At 53.7% G+C, this 22641-nt stretch overlaps 1 protein-coding gene and 1 long non-coding RNA gene across 4 annotated transcripts in view; one reads left to right on the plus strand and one right to left on the minus strand.

Annotated features, from left to right (window-relative positions):
• The window catches only part of LOC132533124 (uncharacterized), a 215632-nt gene that overhangs the window by 96382 nt on the left and 96609 nt on the right, over positions 1 to 22641 (plus strand). The gene's annotated exons all lie outside the window — the stretch shown is intronic.
• The window catches only part of RNF216 (ring finger protein 216), a 72880-nt gene continuing 61562 nt past the window's right edge, over positions 11324 to 22641 (minus strand). For all 3 annotated transcript variants that reach the window (XM_007525050.3, XM_060173253.1, XM_060173254.1), the window contains 3 exons: positions 22063 to 22285; positions 12988 to 13057; positions 11324 to 12815 (listed from right to left, as the gene is read on the minus strand). In XM_007525050.3, coding sequence (XP_007525112.1) covers positions 12502 to 12815; positions 12988 to 13057; positions 22063 to 22285 — 607 coding nt within the window. In that variant the 3' untranslated portion in view covers positions 11324 to 12501. The remainder of the gene's footprint in view (positions 12816 to 12987; positions 13058 to 22062; positions 22286 to 22641) is intronic.

Consider the following 22641-nt stretch of genomic DNA (forward strand, 5'->3'; position numbering starts at 1 on the left):
AGCTGGAGCCACCGAATTTTAACAACAAATAATAACCACAACAATGATAAAAAACAAAAAGGGAAAAAATAGCCTCCAGGAGCAGTGGGTTCTGAAGTACAGGCACCGAGCCCCAGTAATAACCCTGGAGGCAAAAAAAAAAAGTCATGTTGTATAACCATTATGCTATCTACCCTCTGCCCTTCTCTCTCTCTCTGTCTAGCTCTCTGTCTCCCCCTTTCCTCTCAAACTTCTGGCTGTCTTTATCCAGTAAATAAAGATAATAATAAAAAGGAAAAATTATTTTTTTAAATATTTTCCCTTTTGTTGCCCTTATTGTGGTTATTGGTGTCGATGTTGTTGGATAGGACAGAGAGAAATGGAGAGAGGAGGGGAAGATGGGGAGAGAAAGATAAGACACCTGCAGACCTGCTTCAACCTGCACGTGGGGAGCTGGGGGCTTGAACCGGGATCCTTAAGCCGGTCCTTGCTCCTAGTGCCACATGCACTTAACCCGCTGTCCCACCGCCGCTGGACTCCCTAGAAAGAAAAATTTTAAAGTGATTCTTCACACTTGCCTGACACTTCTAGGGTCCAGTTTCAATCCCCAGCACCACCAGCAGCCAGAGCTGATCAGGGCTCTGGTCCTTTTTTTTTTTTTTCTTTATGTATTTCCTTTTGTTGTCCTTAGTGTTTTATTGTTATAGTTATTATTGATGTTGTTGTTGGATAGGATAAAGAGAAATGGAGAGGAGGGGAAGACAGGGAGAGAAAGACACCTGCAGACCTGCTTCACCGCCTGTGAAGCGAATCCCCTGCAGGTGGGGAGCCGGGGGCTTGAACTGGGATCCTTATGCCGGTTCTTGAGCTTAGCTCCACCTGTGCTTAACCCGCTGTGCTACCGCCTGACTCCCGGCTCTGGTCCTTCTCTCTTGTTTTCTTTGTACCTGTCATAAAAAATAATTCAGGGGCCGGGTGGTGGCACACTGTGGTTGAGTGCACACATTACAGTGCGCAAGGACTGTAATGTTCCAGGCCTAGGTCCCCATCTGCAGGAGGAAAGCTTTGCAAGTGATGAAGCAGGGCTGCAGGTGTGTCTGCCTCTCTTCCCTTTCTATCTTCTCCTTCCTCTGGGTTTCTGGCTGTCTATCAAATAAATAAAGATAATAAAAATTAATTAAGATATTGGGCCTGTAAAATAGTTCATTTGGATAGTGTGCTGCTTTGCCGTGTGCACGACCTGGGTTCGATCCCCGCCTACACCTCATTGGAGGAGGCTTAGGTGGTATTTTTTTCACTCTGTCTCTATTTAATCATAATAAATCTTTAAAAAAAAATGGGGCCGGGCGGTGGCGCACCCAGTTGAGCGCACATGTTACAATGCTCAAGGACCTGGGTTCCGGTTCCCACATGTAGGGGGAAAGCCTTGTAAGTGGTGAAGCAGTGCTGCTCTTTCTCTCTCCCTCTCTATCTCCCCTACCCTCTCAATTTCTGGCTGTCTCTATCCAATAAAGATAATTAAAAAAGAAAATTAAAAAAAAAAATTTAAAGAGAGTACACTGGGAAAGGTGGATTTGCCCAGGCTGCAGATCCAGTACCCCATCACGACCACCGACACCATGATCATAAAAGGGTAGGGGTAGAGAGCCCCCCCAAAACTAGGAGCGCCCCCACACACACCCCTCCCCCGCCTCCACCTTCCTGCTCGGCGACTTTGAGTAGAACTGGGGGGAGGGCCTCCCAGACCCAAAACCCGGGTCCTGAGGGAGCTGACTGGATGGTTAACCTGAGGAGGGGGTGTCCCTGGCCCTGCTTCCATCCAGGGGCGGCATGCGGGCGTGTCCTGAGATGTGCTCCCCACACACACACCAGAGGAGGAGATTCGCCCGGGTCTCCCGCCCAGCGCAGCGGCTCTCTGATTGGCTGGCGATGACGAGACCGGGAATGCCTGGCTGTGATTGGTCCCTGGGGGTAGAGTGACAGTAACAGATGGCGGCCACAAAGGGATGCTGCACCCCCTCGGGGTCCTGGTGGCTGCCCCCTGCTCATGGGGTTGCGCTGGAAACAGGCATCCTCTAGGGAAGACATGGTGGGGGGATGGTCGCACTGGAAGGACTGGGGTCCCAGCCCGGATGCCCCCTTAAGGGATTTCTGCAAAATGCGCCTTCTGCCACGTGGTATAGGTGGGGGCGCCAGTGCAGAGGCCTGTGAAGAGGAGGCACTGTCCCCCTCTCCACCTGGCACAGGAAGTGGCAGGTCAGGGAGCTGTGTCCATGAGGGCAGGACGGGGGGGAGGGGGGGGCGTGTGTGAGGGAGGACCCCAGGGGAGGGGGGCCATAATCAGGGGGTTGGAGCCCCCAGCGCCCCCCAGATTCCTGGCCCTTCCCCCAGTCTCCTGGTGCCCTGCAGGGTCAGGGGTCAGCAGGGGGCTGAGGGTGGAGGCCAGGCAGAGCCCAGGCCTTGCTGCTGCAGGCGGTTCCGGGTTCGGTACCTAGCAACTCCTGTGCTGAAGTGATGTCCTGCTCTCCATACACTAGGAGGAGAGCTGGGGCCTGAGTCCCCTCCGAGGGCAGGAACAGGGGCAAAGGCGTGGTGCCGGGTGTACCCCAGGGTCCAACCCGGTGGTTCCCCATTCCTCTCTCTCTCTTTTTTGCCTCCAGGGTTACACTGGGGCTTGGTGCCTGCACTGCTGCACTGCACTGCAAGCTCACTGCTCCGGTGGCCATTTTTTCCATTTTTTTTTTTAATTGGATAGGACAGAGAGAAATTGAGAGAGGAGGGGGGATAGAGAGGGAGAGAGAAAGAGAGACACCTGCAGACCTACTTCACCGCTTGTGAAGTAACCCCCCTTCAGGTGGGGAACCGGGAGACATGAACTGGGATCCTTATGCTTAGCGGTCCTTGTGCTTTGTGCTATGTGCGCTTAACCCAGTGTGCCCCCGTCTGACTACCCCTATACCTCTCTGTGGGTCCCTTAACAAGGCAGTGCCCTCAGGTCAGGGGGTGGGGATGGGTATCTGTCATCGGTGAACAGAAGCAGAGCATCACCTTGGCACAAGCACTATTGGGAATTGAACTCAGCACCTACCACGGAGCCACCTCCCTAGCCACCCCCTCCTACTCACTTCTAGTGAGACCTCATGGGAGACACCCCAGATCTAGATGCCCCCCCCCCTTCCTCAGAGGCCAGAGAAGCTCCTGCTGGGACTGGGGGACGAGAGGTGACCTGGCTAGGCAGACATCCTATCTGGCCTCAGTTTTCCCATCTGTGCAGTGGGCAGGCCTGTGGGGTGGAGGGGGCCTGGGCCCCTGGGGACAGTGCTGGAGCGGGAACAGATGGGTTCTCCCAGCGGGGCCCAGGCCGGGCTCTAGCATCTGGCCCGGAAGCCCTCCAGGAGGAGGCTGGCCCTTGGGGACTATTAAGGCCAAGCTGTCCCCTTCCCGGTCCCTGGAGGGGGCAGGTACTCAGACGCTGTTGTTCACCGCTGAGATAAATATTCCCTTTTGTTGTCCTTGTTTTATTGTTGTACTTATTATTGTTGTTTTCTTGATGTCCTCGTTGTTGGATAGGGCAGAGAGAAATGGAGAGAGGAGGGGAAGACAGAGGGAGAAAGACAGACACCTGTAGACATGCTTTACCGCCTGTGAAATGACTCCCCCTGCAGGTGGGGAGCTGGGGCTCGAACTGGGATCCTTACAACGTTCCTTGTGCTCCTCTCCACATGCTCTTAACCTGATGTGCTACCCACCCACAGAGATTACAGCGCAAGGTCAGAGGTGATGCAGGTGCAAGGAGGAGGCAGCCACCCTCTCCCCCCATTGCTCCAAGTGCAGTGACAGCTCTTCCAGGTCACTCAAGGTCCCGTTGATTGATCTTGTCACACAGGGGCTTCACCACACCCCTGGGGCTCAAGGGGTCCAATCCAGGCTTTTGTGCATGGCACTGCTCAGCTCTGGCTCATGGCACTGGGGGGGACTGAACTGGGGACTTTGGAGCCTTTGGCATGAGTTTTTTTTTTTTTAACATTTTATTTATTTATTAATGAGAAACATAGGAGGAGAGAGAAAGAACCAGGCATCACCCTGGTACATGTGCTGCCGGGGATTGAACTCAGGACCTCATGCTCAAGAATTTGATGCCCTATCAACTGCGCCACCTCCCGGACCACAGCATGAGTCTCTTTGCAGAACTATTATTCCAGCCCCCTCTAAAGTTTTTTTTTTTAAATGTTTATTTATTCATTCCCTTTTGTTGCCCTAGTTGTTTTATTGTTGTAGTTATTATTGTTGTCATCATTGTTGGATAGAACAGAGAGAAATGGAAAGAGGAGGGGAAGACAGAGAGGGGGAGAGAAAGATAGACACCTGCAGACCTGCTTCACCGCCTGTGAAGCGACTCCCCTGTAGGTGGGGAGCCGGGGGTTCGAACCGGGATCCTTATCCGGTCCTTGCGCTTTGTGCCACATGTGCTTAACCCGCTGTGCTACCGTCCAACTCCCAGTTTTTTTTTTTTTTTAAAGAATTTATTTACTTATTCATTCATGAGAAAGATTGGAAAGAACCAGACATCGCTCTGGCACATGTGCTGCTGGGAACTGAACTTGGGACCTCATGGTTGAGGGTCCAATGCTTTATCCACTGTGTCACCTCCTGGACCACGCCCCCTATAAAGTTTTAAGGATTTATTACTTATTTATTTGACAGGACAGAGAGAAATTGAGAGAAGATAGGGAGAGAGGCAGAGAGACACCTGTGACCCTGCTTCACCACTTGTGAAGCTTTCTCCTTCAGATAAGGGAGTGGGGGCTTGAACCATGGTCCTTGTGTGCTGTGATGTATGCACTTTGCTAGGTGCACCACTGCCTGGTTTCCAACTTTTTTCTATTTATTTATTTATTTATTCCCTTTTGTTGCCCTTGTTGTTTTATTGTTGTAGTTATTGTTGATGTCGTTGTTGGATAGGACAGAGAGAAATGGAGAGAGGAGGGGAAGACAGATACGGGGAGAGAAAGATAGACACCTGCAGACCTGCTTCACCGCCCGTGAAGTGACTCCCCTGCAGGTGAGGAGCCGGGGTTCGAACCAGGATCCTTATGCCGGTCACTGTGCTTTGCACCACATGCGCTTAACCTGTTGCGCTATAGCCCGACTCCGTTTTTTTCTTTTTTTTCAAAGATTGTATTTATTTATTGAGAAAGATAGGAGGGGAGAGAGAAAGAGAAAAAGAAAGAGAGAAAGAATCAGACATCACTCTGGTACATGTGCAGCTGAGGACTGAACTTGGGACTTCATGCTCGAGTCCAAATGCTTTCCCACTGCACCATCTCCTGGACCACCTCACTTTTCTCCCTTCCTTCCTTCCTTCCTTCCTTCCTTCCTTCCTTCCTTCCTTCCTTCTTTTTATTTAATCAGAGTACTGACTAGCTCTGGTTTATGGTGGTGCAGGGGATTGAACCTGGGACATTTTTTTATATTTATTTATTTTGCCTCCAGGGTTATTGCTGGGGCTTGGTGCCTGCACTATGAATCCACTGCTCCTGGAGGCCGTTTTTCCCATTTTGTTGTCCTTGTTGTTACTATTGTTGTCATTGCTGCTGCTGTTTTTGGACAGGACAGAGAGAAATCGAGAGGGGAGGGGAGACAGAGAGAAAGACACCTGCAGATCTGCTTCACCACCAGTGAAGTGACCCCCCCCAGCAGGTGGGGATCCTGGGGCTCGAACAGGAATCCTTATGCTGGCCCTTGCATTTAGTGCCATGTGTGCTTAACCCGCTGTTCCACTGCCTGACCCCCACTTATTATTATTATTTTTAAGATTAACATTAGGGCTAGGAAGTCAGCATAATGGTTATACAGAGAGACTCTAAAGTCTGAGGTCACAAAGTCCCAGGTTCAATCCCCAGCATCACCATCAGCCAGAGCTGAGTAGTGCTCTAGTAAAAAACAAAGAATTACTGTGGTCTGGGAGATGCGCAGTGGATAAAACAGTGGACTCTCCAGCAGGAGGTCCCGAGTTCAGTCCTGGCAGCGCATGTACCAGAGTGATGTCGGGTTCTTTCTCCCTCTCCTATCTTTCTCACTAATAAGTAAATACAATATTTTTTTAAAAAGAATTACCGGTGTAAGGATCATGGTTTGAGTCCCTGGTTCCCCACCTGCTGGGGAGTCGCTTAATAGGCGGTGAAGCAGATCTTGCAGGTGTCTATCTTTCTCTTCCCCTCCTCTCTCCATTTCTCTCCTAACAACGACGACATCAACAACAACAATAACTACAATAAAAAAACAAACAAACAAGGGCAACAAAAGAGAAAATAAATATATATAAAAAAACAATTAACATGGGGGGTGGGAAGGAGAAAGAGAGAGAGAGAGGGAAGCAGAGCATTACTCTGGCACCTGTAGGGCCTGGGACTTCATGCTTTTGAACCCAAGACCCCAGCCACTGTGTCACCTCCTGTCACCTCAACATTTTGATGCTGTATTGTCATGAGATCCCCCTCCAAGAAGATTCTGGAAGCTTCTGACCAAGCCTCTGTCTTGGGGTGACCCCAGTCACCTGCTCTGGCTGGCAGGGGTGGGGTGGGGGTGCAGGTGAATCCACACGCCAGGTGGGTCATCTGTGATGGGGACCCTCAGGGTGGGTCAGAGCGCAGCAGGGAGATGGACCAGTCCAGGGCTACAGGACAACCTCCCAGGACACCTCGAATGGGGGCTACGCTCACTCCACTGGCCACACGGCTGCAGGGACCCAGGGATGGGCTTCATGGGGCTGAGACCTGGTTGGGGCTCAGGGGCAGGTGATGGCCTGGCTGGGGCCGCCCTTTGGTTGTAGGCAGGATGGCTTTGGGGTTCCTGGGTTGGGGGGCACACAGCCACCCTGAGGGAGAGAACCCCCCATCCGGTGGCCTATTGTGTAAATGGGGGCACTCTAGGGCACCCCAAGCCATCAGGGCTGCGTCTAAGGTGAGTTCCTCCCCAACATCCCTGTCCCCTCCATCCCAGAAAGTCAGCCCCTCTGAGGGGCAGCACCCACAGCAAGCTCTCTCTCTGCATCCCGTCCTCTCCTGGTGTCTGTCTCTCTCTCGCCACACCCAGAAGTGTTCTATCACCAGCTTGTTCCCACAACTGAACGGACATAGGGCTGGACCCTTCCCTGGCCTCCCCAGAGCTTTCCCAAGTGCTGCGGAGCTGGTGAGATGGGCTGGGTCCTCAGCTCTCAGTGTCCCTCTGAGAAAGCAGGGTACACCCTACCCTCTCCTACCGCCAAGCCCAGCGGTCAGTGAGTGATCAGGAGCGGCCTTGGCAGACAGGGTGGAGGGGCGGAGTGGGCCCAGACAGTACAGGGCCCGAGGCTGGTCTGGACCCTGCAGGCACCACCCTCAGAAATGCTTTCAGAGAGCAAAGAGGGCCAGTAGGCAGAGGCCGGAGGAAGGCTGGCTACTTGGGATGGGATGAGCATATCGGAAAAGCCATGTTTACCTCCGGTGGACAAAGCACCCTTGCTCTGCTCCTGGTCTCCACCCCGTGGATCACCAGCTGATGCCATCTGTTCCTTGGGTGCTGGTGTTCTTTCTAGTCCTGGCTGCATGTGGCTGGGCACTGCTCCCCGCGTCCCAGACTCTGATATTTCCTTTTCATGTAGGCCGGGTTTTCCAAAGACTTCCCCCCCACCCCAGGGTTATTGCTGGGGCTTAATGCCTGCACTATGAATCCACTGCTCCTGGAGGCTATTTTTCCCCCTCTTGTTCCCTTCTTGTTTATCGTTGTCATTATTATTGTCATTGTTGCTGGAGAGGACAGACAGAAATGGAGAGAGGAGGGGAAGACAGAGAGGGGGAGAGAAAGACACCTGAAGACCTGCTTCACCGCCTGTGAAGCGACTCCCCTACAGGTGGGGAGCCAGGGGCTCGAACCAGGATCCTTACGTGGGTCCTTGCACTTTGTGCCATATGTGCTTAACCCGCTTCACTACTGCCCGACTCCCTAAACTTGAGTTTTCTTTTTATTTATTAATTTATTTTACCAGAGCCCTATTCAGCTCTGGCTTATGGAAGTGCAGGGGACTGAACCTGGGGCTTTGGAGCCTCAGGCATGAGAGTCTCTTTGCATAACTATTACGCTATCTACCCCTGCCCTTTTTTTTTCAATTCTTAAAAAATATTTATTTTGGCAGAACTCTTTTCTGCATACATTTTAAAGACATCTTGAATGAAGCGAATCCAATTACAAAGAAGACTAAGGCAAGTATAAACCCATATGGCTACATCAAATTAAAAAGCTTCTGCACATCAAAAGAAACCACTACCCAAACTAAGAGACCCCTCACAGAATGGGAGATCTTTTCATGCCATACAACAGACAAGAGTCTAATAACCAAAATATATAAAGAGCTTGCCAAACTCAACAACAAGAAAACAAATAACCCCATCCAAAAATGGGGAGAGGACATGGACAGAATATTCACCACAGAAGAGATCCAAAAGGCGAGAAACACATGAAAAAAATGCTGCAAGTCTTTGATTGTCAGAGAAATGCAAATAAAGACAACAATGAGATACCACTTCACTCCTGTGAGAATATCATACATCAGAAAAGGTAACAGGAGCAAATGCTGGAGAGGTTCTGGGGTCAAAGGAACCCTCCTGCACTGCTGGTGGGAATGTCAATTGGCCCAACCTCTGTGGAGAGCAGTCTGGAGAAATCTCAGAAGTCTAGAACTGGGCCTACCCTATAATCCTGAAATTCCTCTCCTGGGAATATATTCTAAGGAACCCAACACACCCATCCAAAAAGATCTGTGTACACATATATTCTTAGCAGCATAATTTGTAATAGCCAAAACCTGGAAGCAACCCAGGTGTCCAACAACAGATGAGTGGCTGAGCAAGTTGTGGTATATATACACAATGGAATACTACTCAGCTATAAAAAATGGTGACTTCACCGTTTTCAGCTGATCTCGGATGGACCTTGAAAAATTCACGTTAAGTGAAATAAGTCAGAAACAGAAGGATGAATCCATATGATGATCTCACTCTCACGTAGAAGTTGAAAAACAAAATCAGAAGAGAAAACACAAGTAGAACCTGAACTGGAATTGGCGTATTGCACCAAAGTAAAAGACTCTGGAGTGGGTGGAGGGGAGAATACTGGTCCAAAAAGGAAGACAGAGGACCTATGTTGGGACGATGTGTAAGCCTGATAGAGCTTAGGGAGAACCACCCCCATCTTTGGATGGAGGTCTGAGAAGATAACCTCTTGGTAAGTCCCTCTCAACCGAGGTGAGCATAAGGGGGGAAACTCAGACTTGGTTCTTTCCTTCTTTACTCTCAGGCCCACAGATACCCCAGTACTTCCCTCCATTAACTGCAGGCCACATGGCCGCAGATTCACTTATTCAAAGTCACCTTCTGATCACAGAAGAACACACCTTATCACACACTTCATCACACACCTCAGACCCCAGACAAGAGAGATTCCAAACTACATGGCCTTTTGATATCCATCTTCTCTCTGTCTCACCCTACGGGTTTAACCCCTATGCTTCTCTCAAATACCTTTGGATAATTAAGTTGCTTGTGTCATGGAGAATAACTGTCTTGTATCTCATCAATTTCTGTCATACCAGCCCCCTACCTTAGGGGCATGCTGACCGTTAAGAAACCTGTAATTTCTGTCATATTTCAACAATAATTAACTTCATTGCTTTTCTATTTAACTCATGTCCACTTTGCTAATAAACGGATTCTACGGATTCTGGGATTCTAGGACTCAGATTCTAGGCATGCTAAGAGTCCCCTGGTGTCTTTTACTTCATGTCACCCCTGTCGTGAGCAAGAAAGAACCAGCCCGTTACCTTTCCCCTGGAGACCACCCTGCTGGAGAGAGAGAGATACCCCAAAAGACCTAGGGGGAGTGGTATTATTATATGGAAAACTGGGAAATGTTATGCATGTACAAACTATTGTATTTACTGTTGAATGTAAGACATTAATTCCCCAATAAAGAAATTACAAAATATATTTATTTATTCCCTTTTGTCGCCCTTGTTGTTTTATTGTTGTAATTACTATTGTTGTTGTCATTGTTGGATAGGACAGAGAGAAATGGAGAGAGGAGGGGAAGGCAGAGGGGGAGAGAAAGACACCTGCAGACCTGCTTCAACGCTTGTGAAGCGACTCCCCTACAGGTGGGGAGCCAGGGACTTGAACCAGGATCCTTAGGCTGGTCCTTGAACTTGGTGCCATGTGTGCTTAACTGGCTGTGCTACCGCCTGACTCCCAAACTTGAGGTTTTTTTTTTTATATTTATTTATTTTCCCTTTTGTTGCCCTTGTTGTTTAACATTGTTGTGGTATTGATGTCGTTGTTGTTGGATAGGACAGAGAGAAATGGAGAGAGGAGGGGAAGACAGAGAGGGGGGAGAGAAAGACACCTGCAGACCTGCTTCACCACCTGTGAAGAGACTCCCCTGCAGGTGGGGAGCCGGGGGCTCAAACCGGGATCCTTACGCCGGTCCTTGTGCTTTGCGCCACCTGCGCTTAACCCGCTGAGCCACCGCCCGACTCCCAAACTTGAGTTTTCTATCCCATGAGCATCAGTGGTTGGCCGATATGTATGGATGATGCTGGGGCGTCCCCACTGCAGGGGGCTGTGGGTCTGAGAAGGGCTGCTGGTGGGCAGATTCCAGACGCTCTGTGGGTGGCTGGGGGATGACCAAGGTGTTGGGTGCCACGGGGCACACATGGCCCACAGAGCCAAGGAAACCTCTCCCCCACTGCCCTTGGCCTCTGGGCTGAGCCCGCAGCACCCAACCTGCCCGGGTGAGTATCAGGCAACCGGGAGGGAAAGGTGCAGTCAGTCAGCTCTCCTGGGAGCCACAGGCAGACAGTGCAGTGGGAGGAAGACAGGAAGCTCTGGGAGGTGGTTTTCTGCAAACCAGCGGGAGCCAGGTTCAAGCCCTGCCTTCACCGCACTGGAAGATTTCGTGCCGCCTCCCTCAGTTGTGAAGCCCCATTGAGAACCTAGACTAAAATGAGAAAGAGAAACAGGGAAATGGACAGATGGCACCGAGGGTGGAGGCTCTGGAGCCCGAGCTCTCTCAGTCCCGGCTTGGCCCACCCCACTGTCAGGAGCTGGAGCTGAGCAGTGCTCTGGTAAAAGCAAGCAGCAATAACCACAAACGACTTCTGTCTGAACTGCATTGCTCCGTGGGTTTCTCGCACATGCCAGAACCCACCCCTTGACTCACAGCCGCGGAGGGTGAGGCCTGGCACCAGGGGCTCTGCCCTGAGGGGGGCCCTTCCTCAGGAACCCTGGGAATCTGTAGGCCGAGAAAGCAGAGATGACAGGGTGAATGCACGTTTATTTACAAAAGTCAGTTACATATGATACAGGTTTTTTTACACAGTAGTTTCAACAGTTATTTTATGTGTTGTTATCAGCAGTAAAGAGAACGATTTAATAAACTAGTTATTTCTGCTATTTTCGTACAAAGTGTTGGTCATGCACATTTTCCGTTTAAAATTCTGAGATTTTTTGCTAAATGCAAATACTAGACTCCTCTCCAGTTTAAGGCAAGTAGAAGAGGCTGCGGCCAGGGGGTGGGGGCACCGAGGCGGGGCAGGAGAGGGAAGGTGCCCGATGCCCCAGGAGGCCCTTGGCTCGCGGGGCTGGAGCTGCTGAGGCCAAGCATGGGTTGGGATGTGGGGCAGCCTCTGTTCTGGTCACCTCCCTCCTGAGCCGGGGACCCCATGGCAGGCCCCAGGGGGTGTGGCGGCCAAGTACCCCAGCTGCAGGGTAGATATGGAGTGGGTTTCCCTGCAGGATCACCAAGAGGCTGGAGACCCACCATCACTGTGGGGCAGGTGAGCAGTGTATTCCCGCAGACCCTCCTCCCCTTGGGGGCCCAGGCTGCCCCACTCCATGTCTGGAAGGCAGAGAGAGGACAGCTGAGCAACCTTCATTCTGAGCAGCTGCTAGGACCCCAAGGCCATGGGCAGCAGTGCAGGTGGCTGGTCCCACACCACCAATAACACCCAGGGACACCTGTGTCCTTGGGGAGGCCCACTGTCCCACCAGGTGAGTGATAGGAAGAGGCTGTGCAGCCGAAGCTGGAGGTGGCCTGCGGGCTGGGGGTTCGAGAAGGGAAGAGAAGCTCTAGTTGCAGAAAACAAGGTTCCTAAGGGAACTCAAACCCTCTTTAAACTTCGAACGGGACCCACTGCTGTGGGCGAGAGAGGCTCGGGAGGAGGAAGGGGGCAGCCTGGTCCCTGGACACAGGGAGGGGAGAAGGCTCAGGGCCTGGCCTGGCCTGGCCCCACCTCTGCTCAGATGCCTGTCTGGGGGCTGATGTCCCTCACCCCATTCTCTGCTGCCCCCCGTGCCTGCGGTCAGCTGACTCCAAGGGGTGCCGTGGGGAAGGAGGGAGAGGAGGAGGGAGGAAGGTGTCTGGGGTTTATGACTGAGACCAGGGCGGGCCTGCCAGGGGATGGTGGCAGCCGAGACGCACGCGGGGGGCCCCTCAGAAGCGGTGGCGTGGCTGGGGCCCGAAGTGCATGGGCAGGTTGTGCTCCAGAGGCACATGCAGGGGCCCGAAGTCGAAGCGCATGTTAGGCAGGGGGGGCACGTAGGGCGCGGGAATGGGGCCCATGTTGAGGGGGAAGTTGTTGAACATGGGCCGCACAGGCGGCAGGTGGAAGGGCGGGGGCACAAAGGCGTAGGGTGGCAGGGGCGGCGGGGGCAGGTTCTGGGGCACCGGCCTTGGCAGCACCTCTACCCGCTGCACCTTCTCGGGGGGCTTCTCCAGGGGGGGCCCGATGCGCTTGAAGGTGTTCTCTGAAATGGGAGATGGAGTTATGTGGGAGGGCACGGGAGGAGTGGCCATCCCCTGCCCCCTAGCTGTGGCGGAGCCTGTGGGTCTGAGGGGGCGCCCTTGTCTCGGGCTGAGGTCCCCAGGGTGGGCTGCCAGGTGTCCCGCCCTCCGCGCCTGCGTGGGGTGAGCACTTGCCTCCGTTCTTCCTCTTTTGCTCCTCTTCAGCCTCCTTCTGGATCTCCTCGATCAGCTTCTCATCGTCCTCCTGGAAGGGTGGCAAGGTGAGAGATGCCCGCCGGGTGCAGCCTGTTCTGCGACTCATGGCTCCCCCTCTGTGCTCAGTCCGGGCGGTGGTGACAGGTATGGGGCACAAGGCTCCAGCGCACCACAGGGCCGGGGATCTCCAAGAGGTCCAAAAACCAGCCGCCAGCTACACCAGGAGCAGCTGGGCCGAGTTTTCTTGGGGGAAAATCCACCATGCAGCTGCCTGGGAGGGTCCCTATCCCCCCGCTCCTGGGGGTGTCCAACTCTTCTCACTCAAACCTGGGCATGCTGCCACCGCTTGGCAGTCTTGGCTGGAGCCGGCACCCACCTGGGGCTTCTCCACACACCACTGCCAGGCCGCAGATTTGACCCTCATACTCTCACGGTGCTTGTGCAGACCAAGACAGGCTGGCGGCCAGGTCCCGGGGAGACAAGTGTGAGCTGGGACAGTGAGCAGGCCCCACCTGGTAGGGCTGCCCAGGCTGGCACTGAGCTCCTGCCCTTTGGAGGGGAATCACCTGTGGACCCCCTGTCCTGAAGCTGTTTTTCCCCGGCAGGCGGAGTGCTCTGTCCCCACGCCCCCAGCAATGGCTGTGCCGGGAATGCAGACTGTCTGCCAGTCCAAGAACAGGGCCACGGTGCAGATCCCTGCACTTCCCAAGGGGCTGGAGTCCCAGGCACTGTCTTTGGCCACCAAGGGAGAAAGCACCTGGAGAATATTTGAAGGCAAAGAGGTTCCATATTTGGCCAGATACGTAGGACTCTATTCTTCCTCCACAAGGGCAGTCCCTTGGGAGCTGCATGGGTCGCACGCTTTGCACACTGCCCTGCCTACGCAAATGGGGGACAGGACACCTGGCTTGGCTGCTGCAGGCAGCTCTCGGGAACATTCTAGCAGGCCGTTGTGGATGAGCATCTAGGCTATAGTTCGGGACAACAGGAGGAAAGGCAGGCTGAGTCACCGCAGGAAGCCAGGCAGTGACTACACATTGGGCCTTCTGTCTGGGCGTGCCGGGGCCCCTGGGACCGTGAGAAGTACATGAGCTGTTTCAGAGGTCTCAGCGCCCCAGCCACCCTGCACGTGAGGTGCTACGGGTGAGCCCACAGGAAAGGCCTCCGAGCCTGACCTCATGACCACAGAAACCCCAGTGGGACTCAGCAGAGCAAGTGAGTGCAGGGCCCCTACTGCCCTCAGCACTCAGAGGGGACTATTTTTAGGCCCTGCTTTGTTGTAGAAAGAGTGCCTCTTACCCTGCTGCAAACAGAGGTGTTTTATTTCTCTGGGACAGGCAGAGCCGTAAACTAACTGTAAGAAAAGGACGGGGCTCCACCTGCAGGGGAGTCGCTTCACGAATGGTGAAGCAGGTCTGCAGGTGTCTGCCTTTCTCTCCCATCTTCCCCTCCTCTCTTCATTTCTCTCTGTCCTATACAACAATGACGTCATCAAATAACAATAATAACTACAACAATAAAAAACAACAAGGGCAACAAAAAGGGGATAAAAAAAAAAAAGGACGGGGCTGGCCATCAAGGTCCCCGCTACATGGCAGCCACAGGTCTGGATGGGAGAGGTTCCAGGTTTGACTTCCACCACCTGAGCCAGGGCCTGGTCCAGGGCCAGGGCTGAGCATCACCTCTGCTAGCAGGGAAGGGGGCCATGTGTTGCCCTCACAAGCCCACCAGCTGGTGTCCCTGGACCGGGAGCCAGGAACTTGGGGAGCCCACCCCAATTCTTCAGCCGGAAGCCTAGGGCACAGGGAGGCGATGACTGAGGCCCAGGGGCCTTAGGGCCCCACAACCGCAGCCAGACTGCTTGCTCCAGATGGACGACAGCTCAGACGGCATGTGCCCTTGGCTGCCAAGCTCCCTTCCACCACCAAGTGGCTCTGAGCTCGGGGTGAATACCAGAACTTTCCCTTCTGCTACAGAGACCCAGGGGTCATGAGTCTCGCACACACTAAAGTACTACAGCGGTCTGGGGGAAGAAACGTTTAGACCAAACAGCACCTGGAAACACTTTGAGTGGGTGGTCTCTGATTTAGGTCTGACTTTCTAGAAGGTGCTACTCCCTGCTGCCTCCAGCTCTCGGCTTGCCCAGCCCCTGTGGGGGTGCTGAGGTGATGGCCCAGGGAGGCCGCTCCTCTGCCTTCCAGTCTGAGGGGAGGTGGGCTGGGTGGTGCTGGTGTGTGCTTTGATGTGAGCAGGCCCAGGAGGCCTGGGTGAGCCCCCCTGTCCCTTAAGCCCAAGGCGGGCGTGAGCAGGGCTACCCCGACATGGGACAGAGCTGCAGGAAGTGGCTGGAGAGGAGGCAGAGTGGACACAGGCTGCCCAGGCAGAGCCGTGAGGGGCCCGGTGCAGCACCTGCAGAGCCAAGGACAAAGCCCAGAGCGGAGACTCTGAAAGGACACTAGAGCTGGACAGCCGGCTGCCTCCAGACAGGACGAAGTTCTATTTCTGCTCCCTGGATGTCTGTGAGCTCAGCAGGCCACAGGAAGCACTGAGCTGACACGCCCAGGGCACATGGGTGAGGGGGCAGGGCGCAGGGCCTGGCGTCTTGGAAACACCGAGTCAGCAGGGCTGTAGCTGCCATAGGAAGTGAGACAGAGCACCAGAGCTGATCTGAGATACACCTCTGAGGAAAACCTCGGGAATCAGCTCCTGTGGTCACTGTCTGACAAGAGGGAAAGACGGGAGACGGGGTCTCCAGATGTCTTTCTCTCATCAAGAGGTGACCTGGAATCGCAAAGGCCCCTCTATTTTTGCATGGCGGGCCGCCAGGCCTGGGACACAGCTGTTGTTAATCACTCATGATCTCATTCAGCGCCCCCAGGCCCCCCCCCAGCCCAGCTGTCCCCCAGCAACAGGAAAGGGGAGGTGGCGGCACAGGCTGGGAAGTGGGTGGACCCAGAACCCACAGCTCCTCTCTCCAGAGCCTGCATGGGGACACTGCCCTTGGGGTGGACACTTCCTGCATGCTGCCTGGGAGCCCCGGTGGCATCCAGGCCTGGCTGGGGATGTTGTCTCAGGCTGGGATGCCTGCCAGGTGTCCATGAGGGTCCTGGCTCTCTGATAGGCCTGGGGCACCTCTGCCAGCCTGGCATCTGTGACCTCTTGCTCCAGGGCATGGGGCCCGCCAATGCAAGAGCTGCCATCTGGCCAAGCCCCGGGGCGTGTCCCTGTGTCACCGGGTGACCTGAATCCCCGCTGGAGCAGAAGCTTCGGGCGTTTCAGTGACCAAAGTAAAACAACAGAGCAGGGTGGAGGCGGGGCTTGCTGTGCTTTGTGCCATTGCTGAAAGGCAACACTGAAAAGTTAAGGAAAATGCCAAGGTCCCAAGTCAGTCACCGGCCCAGTCGCAGGGTCTCTTCTGCACCAGTCCCCCCTTTCCCTGGGGGCTCTGCCTTTGCCCGGGCACTCAGAGCCACCCCCCACCCCCCACATACTACTGGCTCAAAGAAGAGGCTGGAGACACTAACGTCCTGGCTTGAAGGAGGCCTGTGAGACCAGGTGACCTGCCTGCCCCGGGAGCTTCAGAGAGTGAAAACTGAGGGTTCTTAAGAGCCCCCAGCTACAAGCCCCCAACTGCAAGCTGGCTGTCAGAGCCCTGGGCTGAGCTGAATGAGGAGGCTTCAGACTCTGGCATGGGGAAGAACCTCTCACTGCAGCATCTGGAGCACAGGCCCCAGGCCCGATTAACAGCAGCTGCTCTGGGTTTTAAAGAGGAAGATGGAGTCACAGCCTGGCCACCCCCTCAGCTGGCAGGTCTGTGGCAGCAAACCCTAGGTCGCTTGCTAGCTCGTGGCCTAGCCAGAGAGCTTGCTGTGGGTGGGGTGGGGGCATTGGCTTCCTGGGCTCCTTCCCTTCAGGAGAAGACATCCACAGGCCTCTTGGCCTCGGGTCAGGGAGGAGGTCTGACAGTTTCCAGCCGGGAGACAGAGCCAGCCACTCCCTGGCTGGGCAGGGAGGGGCTCTGCTGACAGGGTGCTTTGTTTCTCACCACTTGTGAATGGCTTTGTGTTCTCAGAAGCCCCAGCAGATGCTGGCTTGGAATTCAATCAGGATCCTGGTGAGAATCAAGGAAACAGGGCTGACCCAGGCTTTGATGGGAACAGATAAATGCAGTACCACCTCTGGCCAGCCCAGAGGAAGCTGGGACTGTGCCTGTGCTGCCTGGCCTTCCTCTCCAACTGTCTTGAGCAGATACAGAGCCACACTCAGGGTGGACGATGACAATTCAACAAGAATAAGGGCGGGGGGGAGGAGGACTCGCCTGGAGAAAATCGATTCCAGGTGTGGGGGGGGAGGGGACAGGGAGGTGACACAGGAGAAGGGGCACTGGTAACTAGCCAGGCCTCGGACCAGCCCTGATGTGGGGACACCCACTCTGCTCTCTCCAGAGAACAAACACAGCTCTGAGGAAAACCTCTGAGTCTGGGAGGAAGAAGAAGAAAAGAAGAAATCTATCTCCTCCGGGGGCTTCTAGAGATGCCTGGGGCTGAGGAAGAGATGGCAGGTAGCAGGCCCTGGGAGAGTTTGTCACAAAGGGCAGGGTAGCAGGGGAAGGAAGGCTTCTTGGGGCTGGTGGTGGGGGCAGTGGGCCAGAGGAGTCCTTCCCGACGCACAGCAGCCACTGTGAGGATGTGGCTCCCTGCAGGCAAGAGCCTGGTTTCCAGACTCAAGGCTTCCTGAGGCTCAGGATCAGGCCAGCAAACGGCAGGCCTCTCCACACACCCTCTCTGGGGGAGCATTCTGGGGTGTCAGGCAGTGGGGGGATTAGACCTGGCCCTAGCCTTAGCCTCCTAGGGACTCTTGACACCAACTCTCAGCATACCCATGGGGAGAGAGAGCAGCCCCCACGGCCTCCTGGGTGGCACTCACTGTCTCCAGGGCCCCTTGCCCTGGTGGTCACTGGGCTATGTGACCCCAACATACTCTGTGTCCCTACGCAAACGCTTACACTTGTGCCAGAGATTCAACCTGAAACCTCAGACATGCAAGTCGTGTGCTCTGCCCACTGAGGCCGCCCACCACCTGGCTCCTTTTTCCGTCACAGGGAGACACGGCTACGTTGTCTAGGCTTTCTGTTGCTCATCCGTTCGGTCCCATTAAATGCAGGGGGAGGTTTGCTGGCCAAGTCCTCTCATGTTTCCATGCTGACCTGACCAAATCATTTACAAGTAACAACTTTTTTCGTCTTTTGTTCTTTTTTTTTTAACCAGAGCACTGTTCAGCTCTGGTTTATGGTGGTGGTGGTGGTGGTGGCGGCAGCGGTGGTGATTGAATCTGGGACTTTAGAGCTTCAGGTATGAGAGTCTGTTTGCATAACCATTATGCTATCTACCCTCCGCCCCATGGTGTCTTTTGCTAAAGAGATTTCCTATGTTTTAAGATTTCTGAGAAAGGGAGAGACTAGAGCACTGCTCAACTCTGGTGTGCGTGGTGCCCAGGACTGAGCCTGCAGTCCTCGAGGATAGGGGCAGACAGGCCTGTGCCCTGAGGCTGAGCTAGCTCCCTGTCCCTTCATGTAGTGTCAGTCTACCCAAGACACAATGCCAAGACCCTCCCTTCTCAGGACTTAGAAGTCATCTCCTAGGGTGGGGATATACCATAATGGTTATACAAAGAGACTTTCATGCCTGAGGCTCTCAAGTTTAATCCCCCACACTGGTGTAAGCCAGAGTTGAGCAGTGAGTGGTCTGGTTAAAAAAAAAAAAAAAGTATTTCCAGATGGTTAGCCCAAGTCCCAAAGCACTCTGGAGAATTCTCTCTCCATATGGTAGCTAGTGCGAGCTTGAAAACTTAAACAAGGCCAAGCCGCCCTGTCGCTGAGCTCTGCAATGGCCCTGGGCTGGGCCACCTCTCCTCTGCCCCTCCTCCACTCACCCTGGCCTTACTCTTCCTCCTCCTCAGGGACCAGTGCTGCCCCCAGAAATGCGCCAGCCCCCATCTCCAGCCTCAAGTGCCCCCTCCCCTGCCAGTCACTGTCTTGTCATTCTGCCCCCACTCAGCACCTGTGTCAAAGGTCCTGTCTTAGATTAAACAGGTCCTCTGTTCAAGCTCACAGGTGACACTAGGTAGTGAGGGTGAATGAGTAAGCTGGCAGTGTTTCTATGGATGTGAACTCTGCTGGGCTCCACTTGCTGCTAAGGTCTCCTGTCCTTCAGGCCTACCAGGGTTTGCTTGTTAGTATGACTCACTGGAAGTCAGTGAGGTCAGATGCAGGTCCCTTTGGAGAGAAGTGGTCTCTTGGGAACATGGGTCTCTCCACTGTGGGTCAAGGTGCTTCTTTTTTTTGCCTCCAGGGTTATTGCTGAGGCTGGCGCCCATGAATCCACTACTCCTGGAGGCCATTTCCCCCCATTTTTGCTGCTTTTGTTGTTGTATTTATTGTTATTGTTGTCATTTGCTGTTGTTGGATAGGACAGAGAGAAATGGAGAGAGGAAGCGAAGACAGAGAGGGGGAGAGAAGGATAGACACCTGCAGACCTGCTTCACCGCTTGTGAATCGACCCCCACTACAGGTGGGGAGCCAGGGGCTCAAACTGGGATCCTTAGGCCGGTCCATGTGCGCTTAACCAGCTGTGCTACTGCCCGCCCCTCCCCCCTTTAAAGATTTTATTTACTTATGAGAAAGATAGGAGAAAGAAGGAACCAGACATCACCCTGGTACATGTGCTGCCGGGGATTGAACTCGGGACCTCATGTTTGAGAGTTCAATGCTTTACTCACTGTGCCATCTCCCAGACCACTCAAGGTGCTTCTCTATTACACAGCCTTTCCCCAGAGACGCTGAGGTGACCACTGGCCTTTGGTGGGGGTCACTTTTTGGGAACACAAGTCCCCTACAGATCACATCACTCTCCTCACAGACCAGCCTACAGTGGGAGTGATAGTTTTAGACTGAAACATTTTAAGAACAAGGTGGAAGGCTGGGTGGCAGCACCCGGTATAGTGTATTATGTTCAAGTCTCACTCAGGTCCCCATCCGCAGGGGCGAAGTGTCAAGGGAGGTGAAGCAGTGCTAAAGGTGTCTCTTCTCTCTGTCCCTCATGTTCTATCAACACACACAAAGGGGCCGGGAGGTAGCACACTGGGTAAAGCGTACGTAACGCAAAGCACAGGACTGATGCTAGGATCCCGGCTCCCCACCTGCAGGGGGGGTTGCTTCGCAAGCAGTGAAGCAGGTCTGCAGGTGTATGTGTCTCCCTCTCTTGTCTTCCCCTCCTCTCTCGATTTCTCTGTCTTATCCAACAACAGTGATAGCAGAAGCAGCAACAACAACAACAGCAACAACAATGGAAAAAAGATGACCACACTAGGAGCAGTGGATTCATAGTGCTGGCACTGAGCCCCAGTGATAACCCTGGAGGCAAACAAACAAACAAACAAAACAGAACACATACAGAAAAAGATGTGTGGTCTGGGAGGTGGCACAGTGGTAAAGCTTTGGACTCTCAAGCATGAGGTCCCGAGTTCGATCCCCAGCAGCACATGTGCCAGAGTGATGTCTAGTCCTTTCTCTTCCTACCTTTCTCATAAATAAATAAAATCTTTTTTAGAAAGAAAAAGATGTGAGGACTGTACAGCACTGAGCCCCGGTGAGAACCCTGTGGTAAATACAAGAAGTCACCACCTAGTTAAAATGAAAAAGTAAGAAGAAAGCTTATTTCTTTTTGCCTCCAGGATTATTGCTGGGGCTTGGTGCTTGCACCAAGAATCCACTGCTCCTTGGGGTCATTTTTTCCCTTTTGCTGCCCTAGTTGTTTATTGTTGTTGTTATTGCTGTGATTGAATAGGACAGAGAGAAATGGAGAGAGGAGGGGAAGACAGATAGGGGGAGAGAAAGACAGACACCTGCAGACCTGCTTCACTGCTTGTGAAGCGATTCCCCTGCAGGTGGGGAGCCGGGGGCTCGAACCGGGATCCTTATGCCAGTCCTTGGGCTTTGAGCCATGTGCCGCTTAACTTGCTGCGCCGCTGCTCAGCGTCCTGAAAGCTTATTTCTGCTGTTAAAAGCTTTGCATGTTTCTTGTTAAATTTTAATTCTAGGGTGTTTATATTACCTCTGTGCATAACACTGCATGTATGTTTCTAGCAATTTTCCTATGTAGAGACATTATTCATGAGGTGAGGGGGAAGCAGCGTGCCACTCTGGTGTGCCAGTGCGGAGACCAAATTCACGGCCTCATGCCTGCATCCAGTGCTCTACCCACTGTGCCACCTTCCCACCACAACCGCAATTTCCCCAGTTTTACTCCATGGTCATTTTGCACTTTCTCAGATTTAAAACGGTAAATTTGGGTGGGCAAGACAGTCCACCTAGGAGGATTCTGTTTTGCTCTGCGCAACCCAAGTTCGAGTCCCACTTGCATCACACTGGAGGGAGCTTCAGTGCTGTGGTGTCTTTCCCTCCCTCTGCCTCTCTCTGCACCCGAAAGTCAGCTGGAGCAGTGAGGTGCTGGGGACCGAAGTCTTTTCCTTTGTCTTTACCTACAAAGTGATTAGAGCAGCACACACAAGTCCCTTGAAGACGTCAGTCATCATTTCTCCATCGCGCATGCCCCTGCCTTATTCCCTAAGCCAACTGTGTAAGGCTCAGTGGCCTTACAGGGCCAAGCTTTTCATTCTTTTATGTTTGCGTGAAGGAGACATCACAGTGCTGTTCCTGTGGTGCTGTGCATAGTGCTCCCATCTGGTGCTGAGGCTTTAATACAGGGTTCCACACACAGCAAGGAGTAAAGATCTCCTGGCTTTGGCTTTCTCAATTTTTTCCCCCTCTGGTCATCAGTGTACATAATTTTTCTTTCTTTCCTTTTTTTTTTTCTCAGAAAAGCAGAGAGAGTGAGAAAGAGAGAGACCACGGCACCGAAGCTCCCTCAGTGCAGCGCAGCACCCATGTGAGTGCCTGCGCCATGTCTGAACACCTGCCCGCACACCCAGAGCCTTGGTTCAGGACAGGGACTCACTGCTCTTTCCCGAGCAGACTAGGGTCACGTGCTCACTCACCGTGGGGTCGGTCCATAGGGAGCACCTGGAGCACTCCTGGCAGGGGGCTCCCGGTGAGCGGGGGTGCTGGCAGAAGTGGTCGTAGCCGTTGATGGCCACGCGGCAGAGGTAGCACATCTGGGCCCCGCAGCGGCAGGACATGCGGTTGCAGCCTTCAGACTTGATGAGGCCGGTCCCGCACTTGTGGCACTTCCTGATGCGGGCGGCTGTCATCTTCTCTTCGCTGCAAGGAGAGAGCACCGCTCAGAGGTGGCCGGGCCGCTGTACAAGGACTCGGGTTCAAGCCCCTAGTCCCCACCTGCTGGAAGAAGCTTCAGCAGTGGTGAAGCAGGGCTGCGGGTGTCTCTCTTCCCTTCCCTCCCCCTGCCCTCTTGATCTCTGTCTCAGTAGAGAGATAAAAGCATTTCAGCCACCAGCTACTTCCTTCTCCCCACCTCTAGTGACCTGTAATGGCATGGGCTGTGGAAGAGATGCTCAGGGCGGGAACAGTCCAGGCTGGACACTGTCTGCTTTGAGGGAGGAAATGCAGTGTGTCCAGTGCTCTGAGCTACACGGGGAGCTGCACACTCTCAGTGCACG

The sequence above is a fragment of the Erinaceus europaeus genome, chromosome 15 (assembly GCF_950295315.1).
Source record: "Erinaceus europaeus chromosome 15, mEriEur2.1, whole genome shotgun sequence".
Classification (NCBI taxonomy): Eukaryota; Metazoa; Chordata; class Mammalia; order Eulipotyphla; family Erinaceidae; genus Erinaceus; species Erinaceus europaeus.